Raw genomic sequence first — 17,041 nt, forward strand, 5'->3', positions numbered from 1 at the left:
GTAGCTTGATTTGTAACGTCCCCTCAAAGGAACTAAGTCGGGAGTAGAAACATTGTTCAGAATTACCTTGGTTGAATTAAATGCCGTGAAGTACGAGACGCAATTTTGAGGGGATTCTACTGGCCAGAAAGGAGACGACTTCCTTGGTGCGTAGTAAGTGGCCTACTTTGCCAAGCGGTGGTCGCGCTTCGCCAACAGCGTGAACGCTCCCACTTTTGCTGACAGCAACAAAAGAATGCCAGCGGCCATTTCGCCCTGTCTTGCCATTCCCAGAATATCGCATGCGCGCTGTGAGCGAACAACAACACGTGTTGCTTGCTGAGATCACCCACAGCGGGGCTGTGATTGCGTCGTTGATTACTTGTGTAAAAACCCGAAAGACGAAGCGAGACCGCCAGCTATCGTGAGCGCTGTTTTTACTCCACTAGCCAGGGTAACTAGTTCTTGGGACCTGCTGTTTAAGCATATATGCTTAAATATGGAGATGTTTAGTATTTAGACGTAACGCTGAAGGAAGGCATTTTTGTAAACTGCGGCTGACGCAGGGCTTCTTGTAGCTAAGCACATTTGGGTTGTGGTGCCGCCGCGGTGGCTCAGTGGCTATGGTGCTCGGCTGCTGGCCCGAAAGACGCGGGTTCGATCCCGGTCGCGGCGGCTGAATTTCTTTGGAGGAGAAATTCGAGGCCCGTGTACTGTGCGATGTCAGTGCACGTTAAAGAACCCCAGGTGGTCGAAATTTCCGGAGCCCTTCACTACGGCGTCTCTCATAGCCTCAGTCGCTTTGGGACGTTAAACCCCATAAACCAAACCAAACATTTGGGTTGTACTATAGCGTATGCGCCTGCTCCGTTCGAGAGGCGAGCGTAGCCCGAGCCATTGAAATTTTTTTGAAATGTCACAAATGTGGCGCGTAGACATTTTGGATCGACCTTCTAAAGGATTTCGCCCGAATCCCACATTTAAGATGTATCACTATCGGTGATAAGAAATCAAAGAAACATGTGCCGCTCATGCGAAGGAAAACGCGGTAACTTTTGACTGCGGGACCGGGGCTTAAGTATCCGAATAAGCTGCATCTCCTCGCCTTCACTGCACGAAGAGCAAAGCACGGCACACGCGGGAATGAATCTCCACATACACAAACATGAGGGCAGGCACGGGCGTACTGTCAGGCTCAGTATGACCTGCAACGCTGACGGTGCGTGTAAGGAAAAGCACAGAGCACAGCTGACATTGCAACGCCCACCTGGCGGCGGAGAAACGGGTGCGTTTTGCAATGTAAAGCGTTCGCACCTGTTCTGACGTTGCATGCTATAGCTTGTCGCACTGCTATAAAGCAGAACACTTAACTCAGCGCCCATGTACTTCTACTTAACAATGAATGTATGGCTGAGCACCGAAGCCTGCTCCAACCTCTTCGGTGCCCGCATATGGTTTAAGGAGATGCGTAGCAAACGATGTGTGTGAAAGAACGAAGTTGATCCACAGGCACATTCAAGTGTCGTCGTCTACATTCCTAAGCATTTGACGACTAATCTGGACCCTTAAATTCAAGGACGCGTTCCCGATCTGTCCTTTTATAAGCAACTTTATTGTATTGTGGAACTTTAGGGAAAGCGTTAATAGCTGCATGAACGTTGTCCCGGAGTCGGCATCGCTTGTATTGTGCCAGTATTAGTTTGTTCTGAATAATTCGCTTCGTTATTTTTTTAGCGGTTTAATATCGTAGCTGTATGAGGTCGGCCAGTTCATCACTGAACTGTAGTAAGCGTGATCATCGCTCGAAACAGTAACGAGCAGTACGTGCGAGCTCTTCGCGTCTGGCGTCATGCTGTACCATTGCACAAATGTTCTACAACCTTTGATCTTTGATGCAATGACGCAAAGCAAAAGTAGGGAATTAAAATCACTGCTTGCAGCATTATGCCTTTCCGTAAGTTTTAGAACTGGTAACTACCGCGGCCTACGCGCGAGAGATTGAAAGAAGGTGACATATGGACTAAATAACTAAAAGAAGCTCGTAGTATTTAAGGACCATACATATCTGCATCGCCTCAGAGACGATGATAGAAGCTTCATGCACAGGCGCTAATAAGTAATAGCCTTCTTCCACGTAGGCCCTTAATTTAGGCAAAATTGACGCTTTCGGACATGTAGCCAACGAAACCTCACGAAAAGCTTTGATTTGAAAGCTGCAGGGCCTTCACTTGCAATATTAACAAAATTGTTAGGACGTAAATATTTTGGATGCTCGCGCATTTTGCACCGTTCAGAAGCGAGAAAATGGCTGAGGATAAAGTTGTGAACAAACCGATATTATGTCTATATGGGTGCCTAAATTCGTACTGCGATGATTTTGAGGGGGGTCATTTTTTTTCCAAGAAACTATGTGCAGGTTTGTTGCCGGCCTAGCGGTTTTTAAATAGAAGAAACCTCAAAATGATTTCGTCAAGCGTGGTCAATTTTCTTTCCCAATATAAGAACCCAGTTAACGAGGCCTGTGTGGTTTTATAGGCCGAGATGCTTCGCTAAATTGGCTGCCCAGCATATATGACAGTCGATTTTGCACATGACACGATGTCATCTTTTGGGTCGCTGACCGACCTTCTCCATCTTCTATTACGAACCATTAAGTCAAGTCTAGTGCATTATGCAACGCTAAGGGAAAGCAAGGTAAATGTTGGACTTAGAAGCCAATTCTTACACTAGCAGATCTATACGTTGTCGACGACCTTAATTTCTTTGGCAGTGGTCTGAAAACAGATGTGAATTCGGGCACTGAGGTTGTGATCTAATTTAGTCAACTACACTCTTCTCTGGTGCTGGGGTATTATTTGTATAAAACTATGTAAAGTTAACGCAAATGTAATAAACAATTCTTAAACTGGACCTGAATGCCCTGACAAAGGTTGTACGTAAGTAGTTCAAACATTTCAATTTACATAGTGCTCACCGTAAGCTCCCCTTGTAAGTAGTTCAAGCATTTCAATGCACATAGGGCTCACCGTAAGCTCCCCAATGTCGTGGAAGCGCTTGATGAAGCTCTCGAAGTAGGCTTTCGGCAGCTTGTAGAACAGCGAGCAGTATTTGCCTTTGAAGTCCAGCTCGCCGTCGGCCAGGTAAGCGCGTGCGCGAAGGCACTGGTCGTAGCCACCCATAGCCACGTATGTACCTTCCAGGGCATTGCTGGACAGCATGGCGTTGGACATGACCACTGCGGCAACAATGAGAGCCTGTCATTCACACTGATGCTCCGTGACGTTGAGCTGCTCACATTTGAATGAATTCCTGGTTGCATAAAACGCTTGAGAAAACTATATCAACTGGCGAACACCTTCAATATGTTGCACTGAGGAAGCTGAGAAAACTATTGACAGACAGCGATCTGTAAACGAAAATACTGAATTCAAAGAGCTTGTAGAGCGCCGCCGGGAGGAAGGACCCGAACCAAACGGTTGCAGATTAAAGAACAGGTTTCCTTTTTAATGCCTCGTCATCGTCTGAGTGCCATCTTGGCGCTCGAGTGTTCTCGTGTCCCACTTAGTATTTTTCGGCCGCTCCAGTCGTCCAGAGAGGGCGCTGCTACACGCTTTTTACTCAGGCACCGACGCAGGTGGTGATTGTGAGCATATCGCTTGGTATAAGCGCGCACACGCACGCACGCACGCACGCACGCACGCACGCACGCACGCACGAACGCATGCACAGACACTCACAAGTCAACAGGAGAGTTTCTAGTTTACTGCACTAGTTTTGCTCCATCATCTAGTCACTCACGCACACACTCATCGTTTTATTCTGTGACCATTTAAAGAAGAGACAGGAATGTAAGGAACAGATCACCGGTCCAAAAACAGGAAAGGACTGGGGCTTTTGGAACTCACATTGGAACACGCTGCGGACTTTTCGCTATTCTTCGCAGTTTTCTCTTAAGTAAAAAAAAAAAACAAACACAGTTTGTTTCTCGAATTCCATAAGCCGTATAGGTTTCTTTTTCGTTAAAACGTGGTTGTTGCTGTTGATATTTTATCAATACACCAGAAACAAAGCGTTCTTTTTTTTTTTGACGTTGACTGCAGTATTGAACTAGTTCACCGGCCGGTCGCGAAGCTTAGCCTCACAACGGCAGCGTCTTGTGCACTCCTGCATTCTATAATCAACCACTTGGCAAACTCCCGTCCACGAAAAGCGCTTGCGGGGGATTCCCCTACCGACGGACACACGTCTGCGCTGATTTTATGCTAAGTAGCGTCGCGTTGAGCAACTTGTTTGCATCATTGGAGCATTGATTATTCCGTGATCGTGCGGACTCGTCTTGCACTTGAAGGCCTCAATGTTTTTCCTCTTTTTTTGTAGACCCGCTGGCGTCTGCTCTGACCCTGAGGAACTGCTGCGCGACACAGAATGCTGCACGCTGCCGCAGCGGTCTTCGATGTGAAAATTACAACCACGAAAATATGCTGCGTGCCCTTGGAGACCCAACAGCTCCGTGCACCCTATCATAACGTCGCAACACCAGGAACCTTGTCGGGCGGCAAAGAACAGGCCAGCCGTAAACGGTTCGCGCAGTCCCGGGCCTCGCTAACATGGGTCTCGCCGCGGGCAGCACCGTCGATGTTTTGTTCGCTTTACAGCAGCTGGTAGCGTGAGCTACACATCACTCTCTCTCTCTGGCCGTATAGCGAAGGAGGGAAGCAGGAATTGAAGCGTGACCGGTGAAGACCAAACGCACTTGTGATGACTGGCTTGATACGCTGATTAAGAGAGCCTATTGAGTAGGCGCCGGCTTGTTGAGGGCCCAGAGTGATTACTTTGACGACGTTTAGGGCAAGGTTAGAAATCAGGCCTCTCTCCGCTTTATTATTACTGTTTTGTTACGATCCTGCGAAGCAGATTATTGATCCATGAGTTCAGGTTGTGCATCCTGTGAGCTCTGGTTGTGTAATGCTAGAAATTACCGATGCATAGCGCAGTCTATTCGTCGTCACCTCCCCCCACACAGCACGGCTTCTGATAGTCTGTGAGTGCACAGTAGCCGGTCAAGGCAGAACGGCAGTCGATCAACTCGTCCGTTAATTCAATCCCCTCCCAGAGTTTCTGTGCTGGTGTTGCTACGATAAGCCATAAAGGCAACCAGCGTCTAGTTCAGTATAGGGTCGATCGTGCATAGTTAATCCTTTATTGCCGCTAACTTCCATTCCATTCATTCGACCGCTCGCTCTACCGTCCAGCTATCTGTATGTGACTTGATTTGATTTATTTATTTCCACATACAAGAGGGTACATGGTTGTTCGGGAAGAAGGGGAAAAAAGCTACTCATTAGAGATGGGTCGCTCAGGAGCTAGCCGGATCCTTTGAGCCGCTGTTTTTTAAAGAGCGAGTGAGCTGTGGCGCAGTAAAAGTGAGCAACGGTTCTTCTGGAGAACCGGTTGGAGAGCCGGGATCTTTGGAGAGCCGGGAGCCGAAGAGCAAGAAAGAGCCGAACCGTTCCGTCAGAGCCGGGTTTTCTGCTCGGTGCGACTTCCGCGTTATCTATTAGCGATGCGAGAAGGCAACTGCACTCCTGCCCTTCCTCGCAAGAGTTGCAACCATCCCCTCGCCTTCGGATACCTTCGGCTGTCTTTTGAGCTTCTCTTTTTATAGGGACTCTGAGGAGAAACTGAAGTTGGCTTTTATCAATTGAACACCAGCTCCTAAACATAAAAACACCACTCTTTCTGAGAACAAAGCTCTTGTAAGGTATAAAAGAGAAAGAACTAAAATTCCACGTATCGTCGCCACAGGTCAATCTCGCAAGTACCAACGTGATGAAGAAATAGCTAGCCTTGGCCGCCAAATTGCAGCCAGCAGCGTGGCGATATCAACGGTTGCCAACATCCCGAAACGTGAGAAGAATTTTCAAACAGCGCATCGAAGCGGGGTGTTGCCATGCATCAGCCTCGATGCAACCTCGAGGCAGCTAAGCGAAACTAGCGAAACGCACGTGTGTTCTTTTACTGAACATGACTGAGGTGTGCGTGCACCGAAATTCATGTTAAGCGGTTGTTGCAACAACGTGCATAATGCTGCATGCACATGTGTACTTTTTAATTAACATAACCAGGTGCAAGTACTGTTAGAACTTTATTAATCCAAAGGAAAGATGCCGTTGACGGGTCTGTCGAGAGCACGGTGTCCGAGAGATGCAAGCGAGGGCCGTCGCCGCCTTCTCGAGTGGCCAATCACTTTCCATCAGAGTCGGGCCGATGTGGGGCACCGTTCTCATCGACGAGTGGAATTATTTCACTATCTACGCCGTTAATCGCAAAGCGCAAGCCATCGGCGCGCAAGCCGTCGTCTGCTTCCATGGCGGCTGCAGCTGCACCAATTCGGCACCGACCACTGAGGCACAAGGTCCGTTCGATTCGCCTGCACTACGTGAACTGATTTTCCTGGTGCTGCACTTCGCCATTCGTTTCAGCGCTACAAGATGACGCAGTCTGCACGATGCCATTCGTTTTAAAAAAAAGGGCTGAGGCTTAACTTGGTTAAGCCTGGAGAATGCGAAGCATCATCGTGTCGCGTAATTTCGAGGCGTACACCACAGCGACGGCGCGAGGTGGGCCCCCGTTTCTCAACTGCCGTGACATCATCGTGTCACGTGGTGTGGCATTATCGTGTCACGTGATTTGGAGGCGCACAACCACAGCGACGGCGTGAGGTGGGCCCCCGTTTCTCAACTGCCGTGACGTTGTTGAGGATATTGCGGGGTCGCAGCGGAGCACCAGACAGAGACGACCAGCGTGGCAGGCTCCTCGTCACATGTTCGCCTCTCCCCTCATGCCTCTCTCCGGTGAGCCCATCTGTACTTCCTGTCGCGGGGCACGCATGCACGCCACACCAGGACCCTGCCACTGCTAATGCGCAACCCGCACTGCTTCCCACGGCTCCCTGGTCATCTGGCGGCTTCGCAAGTTACTCTGCCTCTGCGCCAAACGAGACAGTCACCGAAGGTGGCATGCATGCGACATGGACGCGCCTCAGCGGGCCCCCTCCAGCACCGCCGGTCGTAGCAGCACCAGCGCACCCCGTTTCTTCCGACGCTCACGTGCCGGATTTGCGACCTACTCCTGCATCCACCGCTGCCACTACCCAAGCAGTCCCGGCTTTCCAATCAGATGGCAGCCGCCCGTTGCTCGCTCCGCCTTCGCCTGCCATGCCGTTGCTTCGCCGCCACGAGCGACTGCGCCATCGCCTCCGCTTCTACCACTGCTGCTGTATCAGGCGGCACCTACTACCCCGCCGGCTGGGGCGACGCACTTCACACGCTCGGACATCTGTACGTTGGTTGATGTTCAGACCATCCTCGAGCCCACTGCCACCGCTACTAGTTTCTCTGAAGACTGCTTTACGACCATCTCGTCGACGCTTACTGGGTGACTTTTCATGTCTGCTGCCCCTGTCCTCGCCTTCCGCTTTCTGCCTCCCTCGCCCGTTGCGAAGCAGCCAGGCTCGACCGCCTGAGCTTTGTTCTCCAGCCTGACTGCCTTCCCGGACTACCGACCTGACCTCACCGGCCTTTCGTTCCCAGTTTATATTTTTCTTTTGTTCCACCCTCTCCTCTCGTATTGCGGGGTCGCAGCGGAGCACCAGACAGAGACGACCAGCGTGGCAGGCTTCTAGTTCCGAACTGCGCGTGCCGGGCGTGCGCTCCGAGCACGCGCTGTCGTTCTTTATTTTCTTTCGTCGCGGGAACGCCGATCTCAGCGCCGGCGCTTTATAGCGTCGCCGGGCGCTACAACGTCATCGTGTCACGTGGTGTGACGTCATGTATCACGTGATTTGGAGGCGAACAACCACAGCGACGGCGCGAGCTGGGCCCCCGTTTCTCCACTGTCGTGACGTCATCGTGTCACGTGGTGTGACGTCATTTATCACGTGATTTGGAGGCGCACAACCACAGCGACGGCGCGAAGTGGGCCCCCGTTTCTCTACTGTCGTGACGTCATCGTGTCACGTGGTGTGACGTCATGTATCACGTGATTTGGAGGCGCATAACCACGGTTGAAGGGCTGAAGTGGTAGCTAAAGTAGTATGCTTCGCATAAAAGTTCAGACGTTGTGCAGGTCTAGTTAAGGAAAGTTCAGGAAAGCTGTCAACCTCCTCGTGGTCGGTGCCCAAATGGTGAAGCTGCAGCCATGGAAGCATACGATGGCTTGCACAACGATGGCTTGCGCAACGATGGCTTGCGCGACGCTGGCTTGCGCTTTGCAATAAACGCCGGAGGTACTAATTATTCCACTCGTCGATGAGAACAGTGTCCCACAAGGCCCGACTCTCATGGAACGTGACTGGCCACCCGAGAAGGCGACGACGGACGTGGAAACGGCGGCCCACGTGGCGCCTTGCATCTCTCAACCATGTGCATGCAGCATGATGCACGTTGTTGCAACATTCACCGCTTAACATGCAAGTCGGCGCGCGACCCCACAGTCGTGTTCAATAAAAGAACTCACGTGTATTTCGCTGAGCTGCCGCGAGGTTGCATTGAGGATGATTCATGGTAACATTTAAACCGCACCTTATCTCAGCGAATAATTATTCGCTGCGATAAGGGGTTTGAAAATTCTTCACGCAATTCGGGATGTCGGCCGCTGTTGATATGGGGGCTAGGCTGCTGGCTGAAATCTGGTGGCGACGCCAAGGCTAGCAGACGACCACGCCTGCACTCAACCATTCGTTCGGGAAGCAGCCAGTGCCAAGCTGCACTTGAATTGCAGAAACTAGCGCTGGAACTTTGCAGAACTGGTGCACAGAGTGCAAGCGAATCGAACGGACCTACAGTTTTGCTGAACTTTCCTAAACTAGACCTGCACAACGTCCGCACATTTTTTGAAACGAATGACATCGTGCAGACAGCACCATCTTGTAGCGCTGAAACGAATGGCGAAGTGCAGCACCGCGAGAACCAGTTCATGCAGGCGAATAGAACGGACCTAGAACAGTTGCCACAGATCTCTAAGGCTGAAAAACGTTTATGAAGGTTACGTGTCTGATCGATATTGAAGCTTATAAGTTTTGTTTTGAAAGCACTAGTGCACTTTTAAATCATGACGAATATAGAAAAAAGACAACCTGAATGTTGGAAGTCAAAGAAAACCTGCAGTTGGCGGCGAAACAGGTGGCCAGCTGAGTTTCGATATATTTTGAGGTGCTCCATGGCCATGCGTTCTGCGTGCCCGCATGGTTTCGTTAAGCGCCTCGATTTACACAGGCGGAGTGCTCCTCGGATGAAGTTCGTGCAACAGCACGCAACTGCGACAATGAAAAATAGCTGTGCATAGCCAATGTTGAACGCGCCTCCACGTTAGCGAACGCACCGCTCGGCGTGTTCGCTTCGTCAACGTACCAAGACGCTGGCCTGCATAACCAGCCCTATTAGGACTATTATTACAGAATTTAAAAATGCCCGCACGTACCAGTCGCTACACATCAGAAGTGTAGGTAGCTCGGTGGTGAGAGCGACGCTACCGACTCATCGGCGCAAGGATTTCCCTGCCAAATCCACCGCCTCAGCCCGCAAAAGCGTCGCACGCTGTGTGTGGGTGAGGTTGCTGAATGCAGGCCGCAGTTCTTTGGGAGAACTTCCTTGTCGGAATCGGAAACGGGATCCATCGTAACGTTGGTGCAAAGGTAAACGAAGCGACGACGGTTGATAGAGGCCTTCAACGCCCGGCCGCAGTAGTTTTCATTTAGGCTGCTGCTTGGTGGGACCGCAGCGCTCTCCACCAGCAGTCACGGAGTCTCCGTTTCCTTTTCCGTCGCTTTACATCAGTGCTGTCGTATTTCGTGACCAGAGAGTCCAGTGTTTGAATAGTAGTGGGTGAAAAAAGTTTTTCAACTTTGAATTCAAATCTCTTAGCAATTAAATGCACCTTTGGCTGCCGGACAAGCGGCAGCAAACCCACAAAATGCCGAACAATCGGGTTTCATGTTCCGCAGCAGTGCGCGACAAGTGACCCGCTTGTCGCGCACTGCTGCGGGACGCGTAATTCTCGACAAACTCCACGTCCATCCCTCTGAGGAGGTATGTGCAACATCACATTTATCAGTCGACATTACAAGTAGACTAGTTGTTAAACCAGTCGCCAAGAACATGCTGCCAGGCCGACACGATGCCTGCAGGAAAGCAAGGACGCAGGTCCTTGAAAACAGTACGAGAACGAACCACGAGCAGTGTACGTGGACCCAGCTCAACACATCAAAGGTGGAACATACGTGGCATGTATGGCCTCTCCAAAATCATTCCTCGTTAACGCCACAATCTTTCACGCTAGCTCATGCGCGAGGCAGAGGAAGTAGCTATCGCACTGGCCATCGCGGATCCCTGCCCCAAAGCTATTCTAAGCGACTCTAAGAGCGCCATTCAAAATTTCGCAAAAAACTCGGTAAGCGCGCTCGCAATGCGAATTCTGCGCAACCGAACTCTCGATCACAATATCAATCTCGTAAGGGTTCCGGCTCACGCGGGTAACTCCGGAAACGAGGGAGTCGACCGTCTAACCCGAGATTTAACCCATCGGGGGACGGAAGACCTCTCGGGATAGGACGCACCCGTCGAGGCGCCTCGCTCGTACGCGGATATTACAAACCTTTATCGCGAGCAGACATGCACGTATCCAGCCCCGCAGCCCGACCTGGACAGGGCGCAAGCCACGACACTCAGACGCCTACAAACAAATCAGTTCTTAGCCCCGACCAATTATGTTTAATCACAAACGGTGAATATGACCTTGCATGCCCGCACTGCGGTGACGGGACGAACGCCACCCAAGACCATATTTTATGGAAATCCGCTAGCAAACCCCCTCCGACGACACTTTTGCCAGCTCCCTCAGCGGAGGAATGGGACAAGGTCTTGGCCAGTTCAAGAAAAACAACGCAACTGGCCCTCATCACGCGAGCTCAAGAGGTCGCCCCCGACTGGAGCCCACCCTGGACTCGCCCCAGCCTGAACTAATCCCTTCCATTTTGTGGCAATAAAGTTGCAACCACCACCACCACATATTAACAAAAAAATATTGATAGCGTTGTCCTCAGTGTCCCTTTGAAAAGAGCGGTTCAAAAGACAGCCAAAGGCGAGGGGGTGGTTGTGATTCTTACGAGGAAGGGTGGGAAAGCAATTTCTTTCTCGCACCACTAATAAATGGCTCGGAAGTCGCACCCACCAGAAGACCCGGCTCAGACGGAATGGTTCTCGACGTCCACGGGCATGGCTCACTGAACGAGAGGGACAGAGCCGGCTTCCTGTTTCCAAAAGAACCACGGCTCACTCTTTCTTTAAAGGAGCGGCTCAAAAGATCCGGCTCGCTCCTGAGCGACCCAGTCACCTTTATAGATTGAAGTGAGCCGGTGAGCCGTTCAAATGAGCCGGTTCATTTCAAGCGCTTAGCCGTTCGGAGCCGCTCATTGAAGTGAGCCGTTTTGCCCATCTCTACATAGGCAGCTTGACTGGTTCCAATATTTAATTATTAAGTGAGCGTGTATTTTAACAATACTTGATACTAGAAAAGCGAATATTCTGCTCAAGTCCATCATTGGACCGCCACAGTTGTATACTATTGGAGCTGTAAGGGCGCAAATGGAAATAATCTGTATAGATGAGCCAGCTGTGAAAATTACAAGCCTGTAACGCATGTTACGTGCGTACAATGCTCATGAACACTTGTTGTGAAAGCATGCACGGGTAACACAAACTGTATCACTGTATCAAAAAAGAAAGAACGAAAAGTTGAAAACGGGGGAACAGCAGCGGATCGTGACGAGGCGGACTGCGTTCCAGCTTGTTCTGAAGTCGTAACAAGGTGCAGATATTTCCATAATATTGTTCAGACCTGTATGAGCTCCCTCAAATCCGCCCACGTCCGCAAACATCTTGACTTGCGGTGACAGTGATTTCACTTCGTTCCGAAAGCTTAGAGTCGCCTTCACGTTGTTTAAAACGGAGATTTTAGCGCTTGCTGCAAGATAATTCAAAGCATTCAGCGCTTGAAATTGGCGTCGCTTGTGTCCTTGAGTTGTCTAAACTCATCCTGGCTGCTTCACCCTCGAGGGGAGAGCGAGAAAGACATAAAAAGTCATGACGCTTTCGTGGTGGCGGCACTCTCGTAGGCGCCCTTGGAGGGCAGCTTAGTTCGCTCTCACGACTGCACGAACGAGGTCCGTGAAAAATGATGCCCCTTCACGGCGTAACGAGCTGCGATTCCTCTCGTGCCACTCGCGGCGCCTCGTCGAGACAGGCGTCCAAGCTGAGCCCGGAATTGGCTTCTCCGATTTGCGTGCGCCATTCTTCTAGCGCGCGAAGGACGGCATCGTCAGATGGAACACGAGATTTCCGCATCGCGTTTCGTTTCCTCCAGTGGCACGAATTATGGCAGAGCTTGAAACAATGAGCACGCTCAAGTCGCTTCCTTTGCAATTATCTTTAGCTGGAAATTTCTCCACTGACTGCCGCCATAGGAGAAAAAAAGAAAGACGGGAAAAAACACAAGCTTAGGCCGAACGTCACCTCAGCGTGAAGCTTAGCGTTTATCGTATATTCCACGTTAGCCTAATCTTGAATTAGGAGCGTCGCGCATTCGCTGATTCCATGAAGCTGCGCTTAACATGAGTGCTCATTTTTATTTCGCTCGGAAGCATTCGTTGTGTTTTGAAGATTATGCGCGAACTGCAGTTTTCCGAGCTTTGTAATACCCTTGTGGTGTATAATTAGGAGGTGAAGCGGCAACAACTAAGGGCTAAAAGTGACTTCACTTATCGTCGTCTAGGGGGCTCATTTATGTCAAGCATATTTATGTCTAAACCTGTACCTATTTAGGTACCGGGACATTTGCAGGAGCTTTGTTTTTGTATTCCTCTTCTAATGCTCCCAGCCTGATCTTATCCTGCGCCGACCGCGTCTATACCTTTTCATTCGCGAATTTCCTACCATTGTAACGCAAATTGAAGAAGTCCTAGATGCAACTTTAAACGCGAATTGATAGCGGCGTAGTAAAATGAAAGGAAGAAGCTAACTTGGTCACAATGTTTTATGAGTGGAGAAAACCTGTAGTTTAGTCGAGCGACAAAGTAGATACTAAGGGAAGATAGATGTATGCGGGGGCTGGCCGGAGCGAGTTATCGGAATTATATTACAGGGTGCGGCGGTATAAAAATAAGGCTACAGATTATTTCTAGAGAGTAAATACAGCCACAGAATGAGCCATTTACATCGACACATCAATGCGAACGTATATCAGGTCAGTGTGCAATGTTTTGTGCAAAAGCAGCTAAATGGCTTTCACCTGTGGCCTTCAGTAATGACATGCACTTCAGCTTCCGCCGTGTACTTTTTACGAGTACTGCGGACAACCTGGACAATGAGAGACACGAGTACTGGATGGACCAGTACACGTGAATCGGTCTACCCTAGTGCACGTTGACGTGGCCGTACAGCCGTTGCGCATCGCGCACGAAGTCAGGATTATGACATGCACGAAGGGTATTTTTGAAGCGAAAGCTTCACTACGCTAGCAAAGCGAGTTCCACCATGGCGCAAGTTTGACCTTCAAATGAATTTCATAACCAAAGCCCATGCCACTTTGCCAACAGATAAAGCAAATGAAAGGAAAGGTGCATAACTGGCCCCCTGGGACAGTGGACACCTCAGTCGAGCTTTAAGCTACGTGGTAGTAGTGACAGATGGGCGCTGCATGCGTTGGCATTGACAAAGTTGTGGCAGAAACGCGGCACTGAAGCTATAGGCTGTCGGCGTTCATTGTGTTCATTGGCGTTGGCGTTGACAATGTTTTAGACTCCGATGATTTTAAGGAAAAGAAGTGCGCATAACTGGCTCCCTGGGTCAGTGGACGTCTGAATCGCGCTTATAGGTACGTGGGGTGGTGAGAGAGAGATGTGGGCTGCATGCGTTAGCGCTGACAACGTTGTGGCAGACACACGGCACTGCAGGAATAGGCCGCAGCGTTCATTGGGTGAGCAAACTCTCGCGATCAACCATTAACTGCCATCTGCCAGGGTGGTAGGGTGAGCGCGTTGCCTATCGAGTGTCCGGAACGCACTCAACGTTACAGCCGCGAAGCCCCTTATAGTTGCCCGATACGCCATCGCTCTCTTTCGCTCTCTAACCAGGTTAAAGAGTAGTTGAACCGCACCTAATTTTTTCGCATGCAGAACTGCGCGATTAACCAGCTTATAACGCAGTCTTAATGCTCAGTGACGCTATCGATGAAAGCGAATTAAAATAATGATACTAAGATTATTTGGAAACGTTAGAAATAGATCTGGTTAGTCCAATTCGCAGAAACACGGGAGAATGTGCGCAACATTGTCAGAGTGGTCGCACTGGACTAAAGACAAGCAAATTGCAGGTCAGCCTCTGCTGCCATCTGCGCTGACAACGTCTCGGGCAAATTTCGTCCAATCATTCTTGGTAAAACAGGGAGAAGTCGATCGTTCCTAATACAATGAAGCCAGAGCAACGGACTCGGATCTTCTGAGTGAATACTTTTTACGTTGCCTTACCGGTCGCCCGTAAATTTGGTCATTCCTTTCATCACTTTTCTCACGCACTTTTCGGGAGATTCAAACATATGACCACTAGCCTGTGTGTAGTCATTACTTATGTTAAGGAGAAAAAATGAAGGGTCGGAAAGTTTAACCTGAAATCGGAACTCCGAATGCCACGGTACCCCTGGCTTCTCGATTAGGCGTGCATGAAGGAGCGTACATGCGCGAATGCATGAGGTCCTTGATATGACAGAAACTTGTTTGTACTTATCATGACCTTCACTTTTCCTTTTTTGGAGCAAACAAAGGAAACGAAGGCGCTGCGTCCTAAAGAAAGGGCCATCTCTGCCAGCCGAAGGCAGTCTAGGAAAAATAGCAGTTAGCCTTTGTTTGCGGGCGTGAATGTGCATAAATGGTTGTTTACGTCATGTTCTCGCCGTTTTCGACGTGGACCGAATGTGGAGGCTGTTTGGTGTTGAATAGTTGCAAGGCAGCACAGAAAAGCGCAGACGAAAAGATTAAGAGCTTAGTCGCGAATAATTCCTTCGTCAAATTCATGTGGCCATCGAGTGATTCGCAGAAAACTTCACTCACTGGGGTCGCGATGTGTATGGGAACTGAATTTTGTATATTTTGCGTCTGGTAACTTCAAGGTGGTGAATGAATCGTAAGCGGTTGCAATTCTTTCCCACCTCTTGATTAATTCCCGAGAATTCCCTCAATTCTGTTTAGGGCTTTGTACGTTCTTCCCTGTAGCAGCCTTAAAGAACTCGCAGTTTCAGAAATTAATAAAAATTTGTTGATTTGCTAATAAAGCCAATTGCAACGCTTGATGCACTTCAAATTCTGCTCTCGAGGCGGCAAAAAAAAAAAAAGAGTCCGCGCGGATTTCTGTCCTCCACAAAGGATTTGGACGACCACAGCGGGCTTCACGCAGAAGGTTAAGAAGCAATATGAGCTGCTACAAGCGTTCGACTTCTGATACAGGTTAGAGGGCATCTAGCTCTCACGATGTTTATTTAATGCGAAGGCCGGAAAAGAAGGCAATAAGGCATCGTGGGAAACCAAATTAACACCGGACGTGGTTTATAAAAAGCTTTCCGTTTGTATGACCATGAAGCGTGCACTGGAAAGTAGAGCCTGCGTTTTCAGACGTATAAGCGTAGAGCTATCCGGCACTATGGATTCTTTGGGAGGGTTGTCATTTCATGGTCGGATGTAAACATGCATCGTGCACATTGCTAAAGCATTTTTTTTTCTTTTCGCGGAAGGGCTTCGTTCTGCTGACCGTACGAAATCAGAAAAAAAAAATGGGTCGCGTCCTTGAGTGGAAATGATATTGCCGACGCAAAAGACTAATTGGCCCGAATGACCCTGTACAGGTAGGTATTCATTCCATTCTCGAGACCAGATGTTAACTCACTGCTTTGCGAAGTTATACGCTGCGCCGTGGTGAGACGGGGGGCAGAACCCTACTACTGGCATAGCCGCGTTTCTCCAGGCTTGATCCCAACATGTCGTTTGGACGACCGCTTGTATTTTGCAGGGGCACCATAGCAGTCTTAAGCACAGACCACGACTGGGCGTGGCACATTTCTGATGGCAAGTGGCCTCCTTCGATGTGCTGAGTCTCCGGACTGCGATTTGCGCCAGCTACCCGAAACGGCGGACTACTATGTCGTTTGCGTTCGCTACAAATACGAACGTGAAGCAGGGTACGCTTGCTACTGCTCTGTCCTGCACAGGCAACCGACTGCTGAATTGGGTCGTCACATTAGGCCGTAGCGTGGACTCTAAATATACTTTCCGAGCCATCCAGTCCTTACTGGGCTTACGACGCACCAAATGACTTGTCTACTGACTTGCGAAATGGCCCACGAACATCCAGCCCCGGTTACAGACACGCCACCTGCGCCGACCTTTAGCTGTCTTCATCGCCGCCCAACGTGACCCTTCTCGCTTCCGTTCCCAGCTTTCCACCTACAGTAGCAGGCTATAGCAATTCGCTTCAGGCAAACCTCTCCGCCTTTCCTGTCATAAGGTTCCCTATCTCTTTCTCTCTTAATTTTTGCGTTCAAAACTGTAAAATCGAAAAATGGGAAAAGTGTTGATGTGTACAGACACTTTGGTTTTCGAGACTACATATCTGGGATTTTGGTTTCAGAAAAGGGAATAAAGAAAGACTTCGAGAGCGGCGTTTGAGGTGCACTATTATTGTTGCTCAGCAGTATTATTTCCTGACTTGAGTATGGTTCAATTGAGTAATACCTCTTGTTTTCACAGAAATGACACCAAATTTACGTGGGTTAGCGCGTTTGCAAAATGTAATGTATTTTGTTACCTTGTCTTTTGGAAGATCAGGCATGATGAGCTGGTAGCTTCGGCAGTCACGTCTATATAAAAGCTAATAGTTTAAAAGCTAATAGTTTTTTTTCTTGTTGCGAGGAAAAACCAAACACATTAGATATATTTACAGAAAAATTCAACTGAAAGGCC

The 17,041-nt window shown here is 49.5% G+C and overlaps 1 protein-coding gene across 1 annotated transcript in view; it reads right to left on the reverse strand.

Annotated features, from left to right (window-relative positions):
* Positions 1 to 17,041, reverse strand: part of LOC149352987 (nose resistant to fluoxetine protein 6-like) — a 61,661-nt gene that overhangs the window by 34,601 nt on the left and 10,019 nt on the right. Inside the window, exon 2 of the mRNA XM_089582196.1 lies at positions 3,006 to 3,214. Coding sequence (XP_089438322.1) covers positions 3,006 to 3,214 — 209 coding nt within the window. The remainder of the gene's footprint in view (positions 1 to 3,005; positions 3,215 to 17,041) is intronic.

This window comes from Amblyomma mixtum, chromosome 3, assembly GCF_055824585.1.
Source record: "Amblyomma mixtum isolate Tamu chromosome 3, ASM5582458v1, whole genome shotgun sequence".
In the NCBI taxonomy this organism is placed as follows: Eukaryota; Metazoa; Arthropoda; class Arachnida; order Ixodida; family Ixodidae; genus Amblyomma; species Amblyomma mixtum.